Raw genomic sequence first — 22,003 nt, 5'->3', positions numbered from 1 at the left:
GCTTCATTGAAAACATAAATGCTTTGCTCTCTCTGCCATGATTACCTTTCTGTACTGGAGACCAGAGGAAGAACACAATAAGACTGTATTAACCCATTAAAACCGAAATTCTCAGGAAATGTTATTGCAATTCATGCCCTTGAACATGTTGTACACTGGAGAACATATACAACACATTTTGTACAGTTATACAACCAGATGTCTAAAAGAGGAAACTATTTTCTTCTGGCCAGTGGTATAACAAGCTCATGCTGACATGACTTGCAGGGACATGAAGCCCTGAATGAACAGAGTCTATTCTGTAACTATTGTCAGCTCTGGTGAACTGCAAGTGTTCACATCAGCCCCCTTCACAACCGACTACTCTGAACAGGAGCAAAAGGCCAGAGCAAAAGGCCACCCAAAATAGCTCTCTGTATCAGTGTTTAGAAAAGAGATTCAAACTAGAGATGACTTCAGACTCACAGTATTCTGTTGAACTACAGTAGAGTTTCTGGATGGTTTTAAGACAAAGCTTTACAAGTATCATTGGCTCAGCTGGTACGTTTCCTCACATAAATTACACAGCAAGGTAAAAAGATAATATTGAGAGCAGAGAACATCCCAGCCTCCCTCTTACAGGACATAACTTTCCAGTTAATACTTAAAAGATGGCGCCAACAGACATGGTCGCCATGTTTCTAGCTCCTTGCCAACTTTGCAGTAATTCTTTATTGTTGTTATTATTTCTTACATTATTGGCTCAGAACGTTTCTTGCATTATTACCTACGGCCGAAAAAACAACTTTGGGATATTAGATCGGCGGTCACTCACCAGGATTTAGACAATACATTTGACTTTCCTCAAATGGGTCCTTTATTTGAACTCACCCAGGCAATTCCATTCATCCTGGGGGCTGCTCCAAAATGCCGTCACCGGAGAAGAGGAATAAGGTCTGGGCTCCTCGTCAGACTCAGGAGACATGCATACCATCCACCGGTTCAGAGTATATTACTCGCTTACACTCAGTCTCTGGACAATAAATTAGATTAGCCAAGGCGAGGATCTCCTTCCAGAGAGACATCAGGGACTGTATCCTACTTTGTTTTACGGAATCTTGGCTTTCTCTGGATATACTGTCCCCGTCCATTCAGCCAGTGGGGTTCTCCGTCCTTTGTGCGGACAGAAACTCTCCGGGAAAAGGAAAGGTGGAGGTGTATGTTTCATGATAAATTACTCATGGTGTGATTGTGGTAATGTATAGGAACTCCAGTCCTTTTGTTCTCCCGATCTGGAATACCTCACCATCCAATGCTAACTGCAATACCTCCCTGGAGAATTTTCTCAAGGAGCTACACAGGACTTTGTGCAAACTGGAAACCACATATCTCGAGGCTGCAATTATTGTAGCTGGGGACTAATAAAGGAAATCTGAGGAAAACACTACCACAATTATATCAACACATCTCCTGTTCTACTTGCACATTGAGAACTCTGGACCACCAAAAACTGTGGATAGATGGGAGCATCCGCACAATACTGAAATCGCAAAGTGTCACATTTAACCTCTGCAAAGTGACTGGGAACATGGACGTGTACAAACAGACCAGCTATGCCCTCCGTAAGGCAGTCAAAGAGGCAAATCGACAGTACAGGGACCAAGTGAGTCGTAATTCAACAGCTCAGACACAAGACGACCATAGGTGCCAGAGACTCCAGACAATCACAGATTATAAAGGGAAAGCCAGCCACATCGTGGACACCAATGCCTCGCTCCTGGAAAAGTTAAACACCTTCTTCGCACGCTTCGAGGAAAACAGAGCCGCCGACGCGGGCCATCGCCTCTCACAAATTGAGGCTGTTCTGAGGGCAAAAAGGGTTGCAACTCAATATTAGGAAGGTGTTGCTAATGTTTTTTACAGTCAGTGTACGTGAGTTAACAATACAATTGGATTTGATTTAAACCAACGGCAACAACAAAAACAGAAGAGATCAGAACAAAAAGCTCCTTGATGATCTTTTTAGTATCTTGAGAGTCTAAAATCAGGCTGAGCTGAGCTCGAGCACATGCCACCCTAATTATGAGGTGGCCGAGCAGCTAACAAAGCGTGAAATGTCCCGTTACAATATGTGTCAGTCACCGCTGTGGCCAAATGAGTGGCGACGTGGGAACCAACCCTCCCCATCCCATGCCCAGCGCTCCCCTCCCTGAATGGCCTCATTAGCCCCTACCAATATCCCACTAAACATCCAGAGGTGTGTCAATCAGAAGGCAGGCAGGCTCACAATACAGACAGTTGAATTTGACTATTTCCATCTGTGTCAAGGTTACACATTCAAGCAGCAAAGCTGTACTGCAGCAGCTAAGCCAAAGCCTCCTGTCACTGTTCCTCTCTATGTAGCCCTTTTCTGCAGTCAATTGGACAAATCACCCTCTAGTGGCCTCATGGGTGGAATGTTAGTAATATTTTCCATAGTTTCATACTTTTTTTATAATCCGCAGAAAATCTGGCATTTCCATGTCAAACAGTTTTGTTATATTTCAGTCTTCTGTGATGTATATAAAGTGTAATATTAGGATAAACTCAAAATGGAGTATGTTTCAACTCTATACCTGACATGGTACAGGTGTCTTCTTTTTTTAAGCCCATAACTATGTGTGTGAGGTGTATAGTTATGTTTCAAAGTAGATTTGTTAAAGACTACCAAGAAACACTGACCCTGATTTAGCCCACTGAAGTAAAGGTTAAATGCTCAACCTGGCTCTTTGGCCGCAATATTGTTGCATCACATGTCTCAATGAACATGCCCTTGTACAGGTTCAGAAACTTTTAGTGGGTCCTTGTGTGTTTCTGAGTCCATTGCTCCTGTTGGTGATGGTGACTATGAAACATAAATAGGATGCATGAGCTCTATGCTTCGGTGTACAAACATCATTAAAATGGACCCCTGGGCTCCAATTTAGACAACACTCCTAGGAGGAGGATGCTATGGCAGCAGCGTTTAATATTATTTTCGCCTTTTTGCAGGACTTGAAAACGCCACTGAGAATCTGTTTTATGGACCCAGAGATGCTTGACATCAGTTAGAGTACGAGAAAGTAATTCAACCTGAATCGGTGTGAAAACAAAAGATGAACTACCGTATTTACCCAGCGCAAAAACTCCTAATCCAATCGCATGCAGCAAACACAGAGGAGAGAAGGTCAGACAGAAAATAATACTTTTTTATTTGTATGGCCCTAAAACTCCACTCTGAAATCAATAAAAGTACTTTCTTTCTTCTCAGCATATGTATGCTTATTATAGGCTGTTAAAAGGAGAATTCCAGCAGCCAGCGGACTGCCTGAAAAGCCATCAGTAAAAAGGCACTTTAAATGTCTATTAAACAATTGTCTCCCCCGGGACAAGAGTAGATACAAAATCATTACTTGGAAGCCAGCTGACTCAGCGATATCTGGCACTACATGATTGTGTTGTCAGTCGTTCACAAGGATGCACGCAAATTGTTTCGGAGGAGAAAACACGTCACAATTATCAGCAGTGTTTGTATTTCAGTTCCAACATGGTTTGTTTAGTTAGAGGCAATTATTTCTTGTATTTCTCCCTCTCTCATCTCATATGATATACTCATTATAATTATGCACGATGCAGCAGAAGAAAACATGGAAGATTTCATTAGTTATAAGCATGAATCTAGGTTCAGACACAAGTACTACCATTGTTCCTAATGAGACAACCAGTGGAATATATTGTTTATAGTACTTAAAGTAAGTAGTAAAACATATCTATGGCTATAACAGGATATATGCTGGGAGCTACGCTATAGGCCCCGGTCTCTGGTTATGCACCACTTCCTTCCCGACAATACTTTTCTGATCATGCAATTTCTGTACATTACCATTTAAACCATGCGCTGAATCTTTGTACTTGAACTTTTACTTTTAATGACTCACCCTTTCTGATTCCTGATTCCTTTCTGATTCCTTTCTGATTCCTTTCTGAACCCTTTCTGAACCCTTTCTGAACCCTTGTACTCAGTAGAGAAGGAGCAGATGGCAGGAAGGCCGGAGTGATAATGCCTGTTACAAACCCCCCGTCCCCGCCTGGCTACCGCTTCATACTGCTGACCCTGGTGAGGTGTCAATTGCAAGTGGCTAAATCAACAGGGATAACTGCAAAGTGTGTAGCTGGCACGCACTGAGAGAGGCAACAAACAGTACCCACCCTCCAATCCCATCTGACATTCCAAGGCAGCACTGTAGAGGTAACCTTAGGACCTCCATGTGCAACAATTACTCACAGACGGTAATTAATAGCTACAGTTGAAGTCGGAAGTTTACATACACTTAGGTTGAGTCATTAAAACTAAATACTATAATTTTGGCAAGTCGGTTAGGACATCTACTTTGTGCATGACACAAGTAATTTTTACAACAATTGTTTTACAGACAGATTATTTCACTTATAATTCACTGTATCACAATTCCAGTGGGTCAGACGTTTACATACACTGAGTTGACTGTGCCTTTAAACAGCTTGGAAAATTCCAGAAAATGATGTCATGGTTTTAGAAGCTTCTGATAGAATAATTGACATAATGTGATTCAATTGGAGGTGTACCTGTGGATGAATTTCAAAGCCTACCTTCAAACTCAGTGCCTCTTTCCTTTTTTACTATTTTCTACAGTGTAGAATAATAGCGAATACATCAAAACTATGAATTATCATATATGAAATCATGTAGTAACCAAAAAAGTGTGAAACAAATATGTTTCACCCTTTGCCTTGATGACAGCTTTGCACAATCTTGTCATTCTCTCAACCAGCTTCATGAGGTAGTCACCTACATTTGTAGAATGTCTTTCCTTTGTTTGTGCCAATCAATTGTTTTGTGACAAGGTAGGGGTGGTATACAGAAGATAGCCCTATTTAGTAAAAGACTAAGTTCATATTATGGCAAGAACAGCTCAAATAAGCAAAGAGAAATGACAGTCCATCATTACCTCAAGATATGAAGGTCAGTCAATCCGGAACGTCGCAAAAACCATCAAGCGCTAGGATGAAACTGGCTCTCATGAGGACCGCCACAGGAAAGAAAGACCCAGAGTTACCTCTGCTTCAGAGGATAAGTTCATTAGAGTTAACTGCACCTCAGATTGCAGCCCAAATAAATGCTTCACAGAGTTCAAGTAACAGACACATCTCAACATTAACTGTTCAGAGGAGACCGATAAGAAGAAGAGACTTGCTTGGGCCAAGAAACACGAGCAATGGACATTAGACCGGTGGAAATAAGTCCTTTGGCTCCAAATTTCAGATTTTTGGTTCCAACAGCTGTGTCTTTGTGAGACACAGAGTAGTTGAATGATCTCCGCATGTGTGGTTCCCACCCTGAAGCATGGAGGAGGAGGTGTGATGGTGCTCTGCAGGTGACACGGTCATGTGATTGATTTAGAATTCAAGGTACACTTAACCAGCATGGCTACCACAGCATTCTGCAGAAACGCGCCATCCCATCTGGTTTGCGCTTGTTTATCAACAGGACAATGACCTAACACACCTCAAAGCTGTGTAAGGGCTATTTGACCAAGAAGGAGAGTTATGGAGTGCTGCATCAGATGACCTGGCCTCCACTATCATTACACCCCAACCCAATTGAGATGGTTTGGGATGAGTTGAACCGCAGAGTGAAGGAAAAGCAGACAACAGGTGCTCAGCATACTATGTGGGAACTCCTTCAAGACTGTTGGAAAATCATTCCAGGTGAAGCTGGTTGAGAGAATGTCAAGAGTGTGCAAAGCTGTCATCAAGGCAAAGGATGGCTACTTTGAAGAATCTCAAATATAAAATATCATTTGATTTGGTTAACAGTTTTTGGTTAGTATATGATTCCGTGTGTTATTTCATAGTTTTGATGTATTCACTATTATTCTACATTGTAGAAAATAGTACAAATCTAGAAAAACCCTTGAATGAGTAGGTGTGTCCAAACTTTTGTCTGGTACTGTTATGTGATACCTGCAGCATGTGTGCTGTAAGTGTGTTCCCCATGCTGTCAGCCCAGGCTATCCTCCATAATGTATGGAGCTCCCTCAAGCACATCCATTACACGTGCATATCTGCAATAACGTGACAACGGCGACTGGCTGCTCATGGGGTTGCAGCTGCATCGTTATCGTCAAAATAAAGAATGCATGGTAGTGAAAAAAAAAGGAACCAACACATATTTTAGCCCCATCAAAACCATCATCAACATCATCATTGTTAAAATGGACATTATCCTTGGCAAAAATGACAAGGGCCTTGGACTGATCATCTAAATAGACAGATGTGACTTAATTGTAGCTATGCACACATTCATTGCTTCACTACATGATTACAGATTGGAACAGTGAGATGTCTGGGACAGATGAGACAGTACTGGAGGAAGAAGAGGTCATGGTGGGTGTGAGATGGGGGGGTGTAAATGGAGACACAGCTCTCCTCTCTACTGCTGTCTAGTGGGAGGGTCAGAGCTCCCCTATTTACTTTAGTTTTACTCTGCACCATCCCATCCCCAATAGACAACATATAGACAGACATGTCACAAAGGCAGCAGTGTTGACTGCCTCCAGCCAATACCTGTCCTCGTGGAGCCAATCGGGGCTGAATCAGGCCAGTGACGGCCTGGCTGTGTGGGAAGGCTGAAGCCAACCTCATAATAAGCACTGTGACTTTGGTCCGGCCTTTGATAAGACTGCACCACGCTGTCCGTTTCACCAAACAAAACCACAATCAGTGTGTCTCTTGTTCTTCTTGTGTCTTGGCATATTGATCCACCCTGTAATCTCTCTCTGTCTCTCGGCGCGCTGCCTGCCCCTGCCTCTACTACTGAAATGCTTACTGCTGCAGAATCTGCTTGTTTCGTTTTTAGAAGCTCTAGTACCGTTTGTGTCAGGACAAGAAATGTGTTTGATGAAATGCTACTATGGAAATAAAAATCCATTTAACCTCAAATAAATAATGAAACATGTTCAATTTGGTTTAAATAATGCAAAAACAAAGGGTTGGAGAAGTAAAAGTGCAATATGTGCCATGTAATAAAGCTAACGTTTGAGTTCCTTGCTCAGAACATGAGAACATATGAAAGTTGGTGGTTCCTTTTAACACGAGACTTCAAATTTCCAGGGTAAGAGGTTTTAGGTTGTAGTTAATATAGTATTTATAGGACTATTTCTCTCTATACCATTTGTATTTCATATACCTTTGACTATTGGATGTTCTTATTGGCACTATAGTATTGCCAGTGTAACAGTATAGCTTCTGTCCCTCTCCTCGCCCCTACCTGGGCTCGAACCAGGAACACATCGATAACAGCCACACTCGAAGCAGAGTTACCCATCGCTCCAAAAAAGCCGCGGCCCTTGCAGAGCAAAGGGAATAACTACTCCAAGTCTCAGAGTGAGTGACGATTGAAACGCTATTAGCGCGCACCCCCGTAACTCGCTAGCCATTTCACATCGGATACACCAGCCATTAGGCTGATAGGCTTGAAGTCATAATCAGCGCTGTGCTTGCGAAGAGCTGCTGGCAAAACGCACGAAAGTGCTGTTTGAATGAATGCTTAGGAGCATGCTGCTGCCTACCATCGCTCAGTCAGACTGCTCTATCAAATCAGACTTAATTATAACATAATAACACACAGAAATACGAGCCTTTGGTCATTAATATGGTCGAATCCGGAAACTATCATTTCGAAAACAAAACGTTTATTATTTCAGTGAAATAATTTTCAGGTATTTTATCTAACGGGTGGCATCCCCAAGTCTAAATATTCCTGTTTCATTGTACAACCTTCAATGTTATGTCATAATTATGTAAAATTCTGGCAAATTAGTTCGCAACGAGCCAGGCTGCCCAAACTGTTGCATATACCCTGACTCTGCATGCAATGAACGCAAGAGAAGTGACACAATTTCACCTGGTTAATATTGCCTGCTAACCTGGATTTATTTGAGCTAAATATGCAGGTTTAAAAATATATACTTCTGTGTATTGATTTTAAGAAAGGCATTGGTGTTTATGGTTAGGTACGACTTAAATCATCCCCCAGCGTTGCATCGATTATATGCAACGCAGAACACGCTAGATAAACTAGTAATATCATCAGCCATGTGTAGTTATAACTGGTGATTATGTTTGATTGTTTTTAATAAGATAAGTTTAATGCTAGCTAGCAATTTACCTTGGCTTCTACTGCATTCGCGTAACAGGCAGTCTCCTTGTGGAGGGCAACGAGATGCAGGTGGTTATAGCATTGGACTAGTTAACTGTAAGGTTGCAAGATTGAATCTCCTGAGCTGACAAGGTGAAAATCTGTCGTTCTGCCCCTGAACAAGACAGTTAACCCACTGTTCCTAGGTCGTTGAAAAAAAAATGTGTTCTTAACTGACTTGCCTAGTTAAATAAAGTATAAAAAAAAACATTTTAAAATCGGCAAAATCGGCGCCCAAAAATACCGATTTCCGTTTGTTGTGAGAACTTGAAATCGGCCCTAATTAATCGGCCATTCCGATGAATCGGTCGACCTCTTGTAAGTATAACCCAAAGTAGGATTCAGCATTCACTTAATTAACTATACTGATTAAAAAAGGACAATCTTCAAGCTGTGTGTCATAATGGCATCATAAAAGTGAAAGGACACTAACGAGGACACTTTGCAAGCAACATACCACTCTGCATACCACTGCTGGGGCTTGCTTCTGAAGCAGGGTTGGTCCTGGTCAGTCCCTGAATGCGAGACCAGATGCTGCCGGAAATGGTGTTGGAGGGCCAGTAGGAGGCACTCTTTCCTCTGGTCTAAAAAAATATCCCAATGCCCCAGGACAGTGATTGGGGACACTGCCCTGTGTAGGGTGCCGTCTTTCGGATGGGACGTTAAACGGGTGTCCTGACTTTCTGAGGTCATTAAAGATCCCATGGCACTTATCGTAAGAGTAAACACAATCGTGGTGAATTTCAGCTACCTACTCAGAAAACACACAGCATAACTGTTTTACTATCATTCTATTCATTGAAAAGTTTTTCAAATGATCTACAGCCACTTTATTACTTGATTTCCCGACCGCTGGTCACGATTTTAATGCAAATCCTGTAGGATCAACAACGGTGCTGGTCCAATGAATGTATTTATTTTCAAACACTGCCACATGGAATGATTATTTTGTCTTAAACCTGTATTTTTTGGGACCTAACCTGACCTAGCCTGAACTTGACAATGCCAATAGGACTTGGCAAGAGAGTACAAACAGACGGGCTCTCAGGCTACGTTTGACCTGCCATACTAGTTTAACAAATTACAAATGACCAAACAATGGCATGACAGAGGATCTGAGAGAACACAGCATGAACCAACCACTCAAAAAATATAAAAAAACAACTAAGAACTGAAGTTTGGCAACAAACCAGATGGAAATGCATAACCTTATAGTACTTCTCATTTCACCCGTTTTCTTTGTGAAGACAGGAAGGGAGCTCTTTGTTTTCTGTCATAGGATGCATTTGAGTCAGATGAGCTCATAGGGCTGGATGCTATGGAGGTGTAATCTATCTTTTGTATCAGTCACATTAACCGCAGGCAGTTTCTGCACACAGTACTCTTTAATTCATGAAAACATAATGAACTCTCCATAAAGTGCTGTTGGAGACAACTGCAGCCTGTCTTTAACTGGTAGCACTGTGAAGGACAAGGCACTCTATGAAACTGCTTCTGAGAAACTGCAATATCCAGTCCAAGATCTATTATTCAACCCCCTCTCTCTGCTTTCACAATGCCAACACACAATGCCACCACTAAACAGCTACAATACACTGCAATAAGGGGACAAATGATGACATCAACATGCTTTAGAAGGCTTTCTGAAAGATTGCATGTGTCAAAACGGCACTTTTCAACCCGCTAAGTAAACATATTATACAACTTAAGTGTTTCATTATGTTGTAAATGGCACCGGATCAGATGTAGATTCAATAGCACGACTGCATGTTCTAAGATAGGGAAATGGGGATACCTAGTCAGTTGTACAACTGAACGCATTCAACTGAAATGTGTCTTCCGTACTTAACCCAACCCCTCTAAATCAGAGCGTGCACATGCAAGAGTCACCGACACGTACGTTGGACGTGGTAAAGATGGGGACACTTCTAACACACTGAACATTTGCAGGGAAAATCGTGCTTGAATAGTGTGAGAATATAAGTAGCAGTATTGCAAGAATGTATGATGCTATTTCCATGTTTTGCCTTCTAAAAGGCAAGATACACTGAGCTCTTTCCATGACATAGACTGACCAGGTGAATCCAGGTGAAAGCTATGATCCCTTATTGATGTCACCTGTTAAATCCACTTCAATCAGTGGAGCTGAAGGGGAGGAGACGGGTTAAAGAATGATTTTTAAGCCTAAAAGACAATTGAGACATGGATTGTGTATGTGTTCCATTCAAAACATTGCTAGCCTAACACAAATGTACTGTGACTAAAAGTTGTCTGGGACATGCTTTCAATGGTGTTCTCAAACACCTGACACCAATATAGTGGATTAGGGGGGTACCCTGACTGGGACTCAAACCCTGGTCCCTGTTACTGTCAAACCAAAACCATTATACTGTCACAATGCTCACTGTATGAGACCTACCAAGTGGGTTAACCCTATTGGCACAGGGCATTTGCCTTTCACGCCAGTGACCTGTATTCACTTCCTTGTCCTGCCATTTGCTACACTGGTGACAGAAGTGGGAATACCAAAAGGCTCAAATCTTTTGGTGAGGTCCCTTGGTTTTTTAATGATTTGTATTTTTACAGTATATATATATTTATTTATATTTATTTATTTTAAATATGCAGGCTAATGAATATTGTTTAAAAGTGAGTACAATTCTACTCTAGGCTGGAAACTTGCAGTGAAAATGTAATAATGGCGCAAAAGCTCTGTGATTTGAATGTTTCGTTCCATTTGGATCAGTTGTGGGTCTGCACTCGACAGATAAGGTGTAGAAAGCCATAGCACAGGACAGTCTGGCTGTATTTATGCTTCGGATACTGATGCACTGTCTGTTGCCGATCATCATTCTCCCAAGTCACCCTGTATAATGTGGCCACACAGCAGGTACAGTTATTCAGCTATACCTCCTTTCTGATCCGACCATTCTTCAACCTCGAACGTAACGCTTCAATATAGCCTAAATATGTGTAATTTAACCTTTTAAATGTATTAGCTTTTTATAGTAAGTGTGGAATAAACAAAACCAGTCACAAGGTTTTAATTTGATTAGGCTCCTGTAGGCTACCTGCACACGTTAATCTACTTCCCTCTAATACCAGCATCCGTCAATTAAATGAATGGATTAAATATATATATTTAACTAGGCAAGTCAGTTAAGAACACATTCCTATTTTCAATGACGGTCTACCGGGGAACAGTGTGATAACTGCCTTGTTCAAGGGCAGTCAACAGATTTTTACTTTGTCAGCGCAGGGATTCGATCCAGCAACCTTTCGGGTTTTTTCGGTACTGGCCACTAAACACTAGGCTACCTGCCACCCTGTGGAATGGAAAAAGACATTTGTTAGAATACACCAACATTTTCAAATGACATTCAGAGTTTGTCAAGCCACGTCTTAGATACTTAGTAGGGAGGGATGTATTTTATGTTTGTCGAGATTGACATATTCTATTTATCTATTCTATTTGATTGTGTGAAAACGTAAACCACGATGAAGCGCTCGAAGTTGGTAATCGGTATGCAGTTATGTGTTGGTTGTGTGTGGTGCATTGATACAGAAACCTGTAGGTGGAACATTTTAGTTGCATATATTTTATATGATTATAAATACAGCATCAAAATGTTGAACATCTGATTCCCCCCTAGCTGATCATTGTTTGCTGTTGGCTCTGATCATAGTGTAATGGCAGGGAGAGTGAGCTCGTCCGTGGTGGTCGGCGAAGTGGCCAAGGCGATTTGGTCAAGGAAATATCCACGTTTATAAACACATGGTTGCTACAATTATTTTTTTATTTGTGTTGATAATCCTTACGTGGCAGTTAATTAAAAAAAATAAGTTTTACAGTACAAGGGGCGGGTCATGTGAAAATATTTTGATTGTCGGAGGAGAACATGTTTAGAGTTGGAACACTTTTCCAAGTGTCCCTAAATTGCCTGCTCTTGGCGTTTCCTAAAACATTGGAAATTGTTTTAAATGAATAATGAAATGAATACTAACAATGAAATGAATAATACAATGTAATTAATACAGCATACTGATTGATGTCCACGTGTAATAGCCCCAGAAACTATTTATAAAATACTATTTTTGTATCTTGTTTGCCTTAATGCAGGGTCTAGAATAGCCAAAAAGCCCTTGATAGCAACTTGTCTTGCAACACGCTATCTTTGCTTGCAAATGAAGAAGTGACAGGCCCTTTAATAATCAATCCAAATCCAAAAGTTATTCTTAGCCTCAGGAGAATCACAGTCACATCAAATGAACTCAAAATAAGGGACCCAGCCGGGAAAATAATGGCTTTCCATGACTCTTTCAATGTGACAAATGCAGCATTAAATTCCCAGGTAAATGAACTACCCCAATAAGAGCTACCTTAATTATCGGCCAGAGTCCCTATGGACAACCGTCATTACTATATGAAGAGTCCTACTTCTACTCAAGGGTCATACAGTGCATTCGTAAACTATTTGTTATGTTACAGCCTTATTCTAAAATGAATTACATTATTTTTTGTTCCTCATCAATCTACACACAATACCCCATAATGAGAAACAATATTCTCTGGTCTGATGAAACCAAGATTGAACTCTTTGGCCTGAATGCCAAGCGCCGCGTCTGGAGGAAACCTGGCACCATCCCTACGGGGAAGCATGGTTGTAGCAGCATCACGCTGTGGGGATGTTTTTAGTGGAAGGGACTGGGAGACCAGTTAAGATCGAGGGAAAAAGAGATCATTGATGAATCCCTACTCCAGAGCGCTCTGGACCTCAGACTGGGGCGACGGTTCACCTTCCAACAGGACAACAACCCTAAGCACACAACCAAGATAACGCAGGAATAACTTCTCTGAAGAGACCTGTAAATAGCAGTGCCACGACGCTCCCCATCCAAACTGACAGAGCTTGAGAGGATCTGCAGAGAAGAATGGGAGAAACTCCCCAAATACAAGTGTGCCAAGCTTGTAGGGTCATACCCAAGAAGACTCGAGGCTGTAATCGCTGCCTAAGGTGCTTCAACAATGTACTAAGTAAAGGTTCTCAATACTTATGTAAATGTGATATTTCAGATTCTTTGTTATTTTATTAATTTGCAAAAAATATATTTTTTAACGGTTTTTGCTTTGACATTATAGGGTATTGTGTGTAGATTGATGAGGGGAAAAAACAATTTGATCAATTTTAGAATAAGGCTGTAATGTAACAAAATGTGGAAAAAGTCAATGGCTCTGAATATTTTCCTGAATGCACTCTATATCAAGAAATTCAGAAGCAATACTTGATGAGGAGACAGAGTGGCGGCAGTTTAAGTGATCAAACAGTTCTTGCTGCTACAGGTTTCTTAAATAAGCAATACAATTTTACTCAAGCTTGCTGAGGATGTCCAAACAGCTACATAGCACACAGTAGACTGGCAGAGTGGTTACTGATTCTCAGGACAAAGAGTACTTTTGAACATCATAGTTACAATCCTGAACAAAAGAGTGTGGCTAGAGGAGCTTAGTTACACCATGGCTGCCTGTTCGGTGTCAGACTGGATTCAGGGAAAGACCACTCAGTCCCCTGGCAGTCAGACACATTGCTCTGGATAGCTCCTGGCCCAGACATCCACTATTCAATTATCACCTTCATTCATCAAAGCACTTCTGTGCGCAGGTCATTCCGCTAGCTGGCCTCAGGCCTACACGCCCACCTCAGACTCCTGTCGCCCACCTCAGACTCCCCTAACTCAGATAACATTACACAAGATGGAGACCATGCCCTCTCTGCTAGCCAGTCAACTACCAAATGTGCATTGTCAGGAGATATTTGTGTGTGGCAACTGAGTAACGGGATGAGTGTGGTGGTGGCAGTGTTTGGTCAGACAGTAGTGGTGGGTGTTAGTGGAGTATGCAATGGGCCAACATCATTTTGAAAGTATCCAATCTTGGTACTATAGGTCAATAAAGGGTGATCTGGGAGACTTCAGATGGCTCACCTCATAGTGTAAAGCAGGGTACCGTTGTCCACCAGTCGTAGCAGTTTGTTGGGCGTGGTCATGTTGTGGGCCACAGATTTCTTCCCGTTGTGGAAGAAGGTGTCTGGAGTCCAGATCTTACTGGCCAGGAGGTTGTTAAGAGGCAGGACCTGCATGGGCCCGTCGAACTTCAGCCTCTCATCCCTCCAGCTTTGACGGAAGAACACATCGATGGTGTACTCCTGGGAAAAGACGGAGAGAATAAGTCTGTTTATAAGGTAAGAATATCTCAATCAAATTTGAATGTAATATTCAGCATCTCCCGTAAGAGCTGCAAACGGAAAGACTGTTCTCTGTCCTGGTAGGTACAGTATATTGTCAGTTATGGCCTTGACTAGCAGAGAGTTGAGTTCCCTCCCAAAAGCACGCACAGACGTCAATAATGCATCATGCATTTTATTTGAAGGGGAAAACAGCCTTGTCAATGTGGGATCCTCGAGGCGTCCTTCAGAGTTCATACTCCAATGATTGCGTTTTCACAGCTGTTGCCGGCGGGATAAAACATGCCTTTTCCAATAGTTATCTCACTGACCATATTGCCAAACACGTAACAAGGGACAGTGTCCCCAATAAACCTCTCTAAGTTCAGAGAGTAATCTCGTGCCGTTAGTGGCTGCTGGTGGGGAGTGGCCTCACACTTCTATTCCTCAGATGTTTCTTCCATTCTGATAGGATTTTCCATAGGTGTTAAAATGTCATTAAAAAAACGAATCGCCTATAATTTCAGCTTCATTTAGACTTTGGCTGTTTTACGAAATGGTCCCCAACATATTTAGAACGAATGGTGTAGTGATTTTTGTCATTGTAAATTCATGTCATAATGAGCAGGACGATGACCAAACAGGAACATCAAATAATAGTAATCCAAGTCTACACCCAGGCCACAATAATGACTGTCAGCAACAATGTAGCAATCTGTCCCCTGCCAACCAGCCACCACAGGAATGGCACATATTATATACGTTTCCATCAAGGACCCTGAAATAAACCATTATGCACCAATCAACAATTCATGGCACAAAATAAGTGCATGAAATGCACAGAAAGATATGAACAAATAAGAGTCTAAGCCATGTCTAAGCTGGGGGGGGGGGTGTACTACCAAGCTATTTGGAATTGTTTTAAGAAGGTAATTCCAAGTTACCAAGTTTATTCTGAAGGGGGTGGATGGTCTACTAAGTTATATGGAACTGTTTTAAGAAGATCATACCAAGGATCATTTGCTATTTGATTTAGAATTTTAAGACCCCTTGAAGTATAAAAAAAATATTTGACGATAAAAAATGTATTTGGCCTTCCTGCTATTAGCATTGGATAACAAATAAATATCAAATCAAATTTGACTGGTCACATACACATATTCAGCAGATGTTATTGTGGTTGAATCGAAATGCCGGTGTGAGCTCCAAATGTGCAGTTGTATATAACAATTCACAACCACACACACAAATCTAAAAGTAAAATAATGGAATTAAGAAATAAGAGATTCATAACATGGAACAACAGATAGTTTCCCCCCCCCCAAATATCTAGAGGAAGTTTGTTCTGAAATGTCTATCCTACTATATATCTGAGAGATATGAGAAAGATCAGAAAACAACCTTTTTGACTGGTACAGGGGGACCTTCAGAGGAGTATTGTGAGGCCTGTGGGCAACCTAGAGCAAAACATGTACGTGTTCATGAGAATCTCACCTTTACACGGAGGGGTCATATTAGTGTGTAGCCCAAACTGTTCGGACGCTATAGACAGAAGTTGGCAGATCGGCAGTACTGACTTCAGAGGAGTCCCACACTTGTCATAGAGCAAAATGGAGAACACCATCATGTTTGTGAGAGTCTCATCTTTTCATAGAGGGATCATAATAGTTCAGACACTACATATGATTGTGAGAAGACCGATTTTCGGGATGTCTCATGGTCTGACAAACACCGCTATAGCACTGTCACCTTTCGCTGCAGATGTGGAAGTGTTACATAGGCAGGTGTGGAAGTGTTACATAGGCAGGTGTGGAAGTGTTACATAGGCAGGTGTGGAAGTGTTACATAGGCAGGTGTGGAAGTGTTACATAGGCAGGTGTGGAAGTGTTACATAGGCAGGTGTGGAAGTGTTACATAGGCAGGTGTGGAAGTGTTACATAGGCAGGTGTGGAAGTGTTACATAGGCAGGTGTGGAAGTGTTACATAGGCAGGTGTGGAAGTGTTACATAATCAGATTTGGTGGATTGAGATGCATCCAATGCAAAAAAAAACCAGATACTGTATCTCTAGCTTAAATTGACAGATGTTTTTATCATGCTAATTAGATTGCCACCTGGGCGCGAACATCGACCTTAGCGGGTTAAGGTAATAGTCATCATATTCCTCAATATACTTAAATTATAACTGTATACCATGACTTTACACCGTGGTCACGTTGCTATTCCCCCTGCATTTTAGCAACATGCATTACCCAAAAACACCGGACATAGCTTTGGCTGACATACCAGAGCTACAGTATGTAAGTTCTAACCATTACTAATACAGAAATACCTATCTGTTTACCAACACGACCCTCTGTAGTGGAAATATTAATATGCAAAAAGCATGATTAATGAAACTAGCAGGAGCAACAAACAAATGTCATTGGCGGATGAGAATAAGGGTGCCTCATTTGGTAAGTTTGCCATATTGTAGCTTGCTCTCTGTTAATCTTTTTTTGTATCTGCATTAGCACAGAATACACTAAGTAAACAATTTATTAGGTACACCCATCTACCACCGGGTCGGTCCCCCTTTGCCTCCAAAACAGCCTGAATTCTTAAGTGCATGGAAACGTTGCTCAATTGGTATCAAGGAACCTGATGTGACACCACGCAGGATGGGGCCATGGACTCATGCTGGTTACGCCAAATCCTGCCTATGCCATCAGCATGACGCAACAGGAACCGGGATTCGTCGGACCAGGCAATGTTTTTCCACACCTCGGTTGTCCAGTGTTGGTGATGGCGGGCCCACTGGAGCCGCTTCCTCTTGTTTTTAGCTGATTGGAGTGGAACCCAGTGTGGTCGTCTTCTGCAATAGCCCATCCATGACAAGGACCGATTAAATGCACGTTCCGAGATGCCATTCCGCATACCACTGTTGTACTGCGCCGTTATTTGCCTGTTTGCGGCCCGCCGGTAAGTTTGCGCCATTCTTGCCATTCTCCTTCGACCTCTTATCAACAAGCTGTTTTCACCACAGGTCTGCCGCTGACTGGATGTTTGTAGTACCATTCTCTGGAAAACTCTAGACACTGTCGTGCGTGAAAAGCCCAAGAGGCCGGCAGTTTCTTAGATTTTGGAATCGTCAAGCCTGGCATCGACGATCATACCACGTTCAAAGTTGCTTGGGTCACTTGTTTTGCCCATTCTAATGTTCACTCGAACAGTAACTGAATGCCTCGATGCCTGTCTGCCTGCTTTATATAGCAAGCCACTGCCACGTGACTCACTGTCTGTAGGAACAAACCCTTTTCGCGAACGGGGCGGTGTACCTAATATATAGGCTACTGAGTGGACATTAACCCAATTCTATCCAAGACCCTGACAATTCTAAAACCCGAAAAAAAGACATTGTGTTGATTTATGGGCATGACGCGTCGTGTCACACCCATAGTTTAGAACTCAGTGGTTAGTGCCGAAAAAAAGACATGTAATTCTGCCATCTGAATACAAACTTCTAACAACCCCCTAACTTCAGCTGTATGTTGAATAATCACTGTGTGCACCAATATCACGTTATCTGCTTTGTGTCTTTTGAAAATGACCTATTTTCAATAAGCATGATATAAATCTTCAGGATGTATTTCATTGTTTTCATCCTGCCTTATATTGAAGCATTGCCTGCTTACATGTTGTACGATATTAGGGAAATACAACTGAATGTATTCAACTGAAATGTGTCTTCCACATTTAACCCAACCCCCCTGAATCAGAGAGGTGCAGGGGACTGCTTAAATCAATATCCATGTTTTCAGCACCCAGGGAACAGTGGGTTAACTGCCTTGCTCATTGGCAGAACGACAGATCTTTTCCTTATCGACTCTGGGATTTGATCCAGCAACCTTTTGGTTACTGGCCCAAACCTCTAGCCACTAGGCTACCTGCCGAGAGACAGTCTTTACAGTGACAGTGTGTAATCTAGCTCAAAATGGCTGATTTAGGCAGGCCCCGTGCCTCACATGTACATAGATGATGTATTGTTTAAAAATGGTTGCGTTAGACTGAGTGTTCAAAACATTAGAAACACCTGCTCTTTCCATGACATTGACTGACCATGTGAATCAAGGTGAGAGCTATGATCCCTTATTGATGTCACCTGTTAAATCCACTTCAATCAGTGTAGATGAAGGGGAGGAGACAGGGGAGCCCTTTCCTGCAGTCAAATGACCTAGTGGCCCAAAGGGTGGCCACAGATTGTCTGTTTTTAAAACACAAAATCTGGTGTTTCTATGTCAAACAGTTTTGTTATATTTCAGTCTTCTGTGATGTATATAAAGTGTAATATTAGGATGAAAACTCAAAATGGAGTACGTTTCAACTCTATTCCTGACATGGTCTAGGTGCCTTATTTTTTTTAAAGCCCATAACTATGTGTGTGAGGTGCACACTTCTGTCTCAAAATAGATTTGTTGAAGACTACCAAGAAACACCGTGACCCTGATTTAGCCCACTGAAGTAAAGGTTCATCTGTCTCCTCCCCTTTAACTACACTGATTGAAGTGGATTTAACAAGTGACATCAATAAGGTGTCATAGCTTTCACCCGGATTGACCTGGTCAGTCTGTCATGGAAAGAGCAGTGGTCGCCCTCCAGCCCCTGGTGAGGATTAGCATGGGGAGTAAGACCACCGCCAGCCCAGGTCTTTTATCTCCTACTCAATGTGAGTGAGTGAGTGAGTGAGCAGATAAGCTCCTGCATTTTTCAGCATGTTCTTAAAAAAAAAGATAGATTTAGAGTTAGATAAACTTGGATTTCTTGTCAGGAACATATACAGGATGCTACCCTCTACAACATAACCTTCACTCAAAATCAAAACTCCAAACCTACAACCTGATTTCAGACGGAATTACGGAATCACCTGGAAGGCTTACAACAACCAAAAATTATTATTCCTAAGCTATACAGCAAATGCTCTGGAAAACAGAAACCTGAAAACACCATCCAACCTGGAACTGAGTGAGTAATGTTTAGTCTTAAGATATATTTCATTTCCAAAAGCCAAGAAGGAAAATACATGACATTACTTTATAAGGACTGAATGATAAAGAAGAAGAAGTTAAGGCCGCCAAGCTTGATACAACCTCAATTAGCACTGAAGTGTCAAGTGAGAGATGTCAAAGCCCTTTAGCCCAACAATGGCAGGAGAGTCGCACAGTCTTCTCCAACCCAATTGAGAGGCCTTGGAAGCTGCCTGGCGCTGTTCAGAGGTAATTAAAATGCAGTACCCTGTGTATGTAAAGAATAATAAGACAAGAAAAGAGTACAAAATGAAGGTCCTTATTGAAAATCAAGAGACACTTTTTGCTGACTATTATAAAAATGGGAACATCAGCAAACTCATCTTCCACACAGACCATCCCCTGGCATGGCACAGTGCTATATTAACACACTACCCCTGTTAAGAGGGGGGTGTTACCGAGAGGTGGAAACTCAGGATACAAGACAATGAGGACCCCGAGTCAGCTAATATACATCTCTATAAGTCTGGAACAGTATTGGTACAGGGCAACCCCAAATATTTTCAGCTGGACTTTCACCTAATCAAATAATTAGCTCAGCGGGAGAAGCTCTCCCTTGAGAAAGATACCCCCACCCCGAGCAGGTCAGACCAGACCTCTTCATTATATAAGGACAAGCAACTCCAAGCGGAAAGTCAACCTCCCAGCACAGAGTACTACTCCCTCATTGAAATGAAGGATACATTTACCCAGCTGGAGGTAAGGCAGGTGGAGCTGGAACAGCAGGTGATTACACTCCAGTCAGCACAGATCCAGACAACAGTCCAGCACAACAAGAAACCCTTAACCAGACCCGGAGTGCTGGAGGTGGAGAGAGACATATCTGCACTCTGGACTGTGGTGAGACAATTTCAACATGATAAAAAGCAGGAGCAGGAGAAGAACAGAGCACTAGAGGAGAGGATCAGACTGCTAGAGGAGAGGTTGAGTGGAATGGCGTGTGACAGAGAACAACCCACTAGAGAGCTGGCCCCCCCCCGGCAGAGAAGCCAGCAGAACAGCCCACCTCAGCTCCCAACAAAAGTCTCGACACCACAGCAGAACAGGCCACCCCAGACCCTGGTCATAGCCCCAACATCACAGCAGGACAGACAAATGGAGAACCCCAAGCCCAGGGGATCTCACCCCCTCTGAGCACCCCCCCTGTCAGCTACCCTGATAGCCCTCCTGACAATCCCCCCCACACCCACTGAGGACATACACAAGACACAGATTGTACTTCGCAAACGGGAAATATATACAACAATTATTTTTTTAAACCAAACACATTGTGTCTAAACTCTGGTGTCCAAACACCCATCACGCCCTAGACCTTCTATCTGAGGACCAACTAGGTTCACCTAGCCACATAATAATAATTCTTCCTAGGTTTTGGCCTTTCTAGCGAGTTTTTCCTAACCACTGTGCTTCTACACCTGCATTGCTTGCTGTTTGGGGATTTAGGCTGGGTTTCTGTACAGCACTTTGATATATCAGCTGATGTAAGAAGGGTTATATAAATACATTTGATTTGATTTGATAATACACACAGGCACAAACGATCTGAGAGCCCAGCAGGAAAGGGTGGCCACAGCACTCAAGGGAGTGATAGAAAAAGCTTCTTCTACTTTCCCCAATGCACAAGTGGTTATCTCCACCCTGCTATCACAAAAAGACGTCCACCCTGCTACCATACAGCGAGTAAACGCAAGTATTTGGCCTCAAAACCAAATATTTTCCTGGCCCACCACTCTACCCTGGACTTGAACCGCCTCTATGACCAGGTCCACCTATACAAGGCAGCAGTGCCCACCTTCGACCGGACCCTAAAGGACATCGCTCTCAAACACAGCCCCAACACTTCACACAGGAGCAATAGAACAATAGGCACCCCGCCCAGACCAGCGAGACACTCTCCCAGACTTGCGGGACCCCCCCACAAAGCCTTCACTATCTCATCCTGGAATATCCAAGGCCTGAGGTCATCTGCCTTTGGCCTAAAGAGCAGGAACCTGGACTTCATCAAATAAATCGTAACTACGGACATTGTCATCCTACAAAGAAACCTGGTATAGAGGAGACGGACCCACTGGTTGCCCTCTAGGTTACAGAGAGCTGGTTGTCCCGCCCACCAAACCACCAGGTGTGAAACAGGGAAGGGACTCAGGGGGTATGCAAATTTGGCATAGAGCAGATTTAATTCACTCCATCAAATTAGTAGAAACAGGAACAGTTTACATTTGGCTAGAAATTCAAAAGGAAATGATCTTAAAAGAGAAAAATGTCCTCCTGTGTGGTACATATATCCCCCCACTAGAATCCCCATACTTTAATGAAGACAGTTTCTCCATCCTGGAGGGGGAAATTAATAATTTTCAGGCCCAGGGACATGTACTAGTCTGTGGCGACCTAAATGCCAGAACCCTAGGCTACCCTGGGGCGGCAGGGTAGCCTAGTGGTTAGAGCGTTAGACTTCCGGGTTGGAGCGAGCGGTCGCATCGCACT

The 22,003-nt window shown here is 42.5% G+C and overlaps 1 protein-coding gene across 3 annotated transcripts in view; it reads right to left on the bottom strand.

The window, feature by feature from the left end:
- Nucleotides 1-22,003, bottom strand: part of LOC118390331 (gamma-aminobutyric acid receptor subunit alpha-3-like) — a 177,290-nt gene that overhangs the window by 42,645 nt on the left and 112,642 nt on the right. For all 3 annotated transcript variants that reach the window (XM_052457320.1, XM_035780784.2, XM_035780785.2), the window contains exon 5: nt 14,219-14,439. In XM_052457320.1, the coding sequence (XP_052313280.1) occupies nt 14,219-14,439 (221 nt within the window). The remainder of the gene's footprint in view (nt 1-14,218; nt 14,440-22,003) is intronic.

Source organism: Oncorhynchus keta, chromosome 11 (assembly GCF_023373465.1).
Source record: "Oncorhynchus keta strain PuntledgeMale-10-30-2019 chromosome 11, Oket_V2, whole genome shotgun sequence".
Lineage (NCBI taxonomy): Eukaryota > Metazoa > Chordata > Actinopteri > Salmoniformes > Salmonidae > Oncorhynchus > Oncorhynchus keta.
The sequence above is the reverse complement of the archived record's forward strand: the minus strand, read 5'-3'. Positions and strand labels throughout refer to the sequence as shown.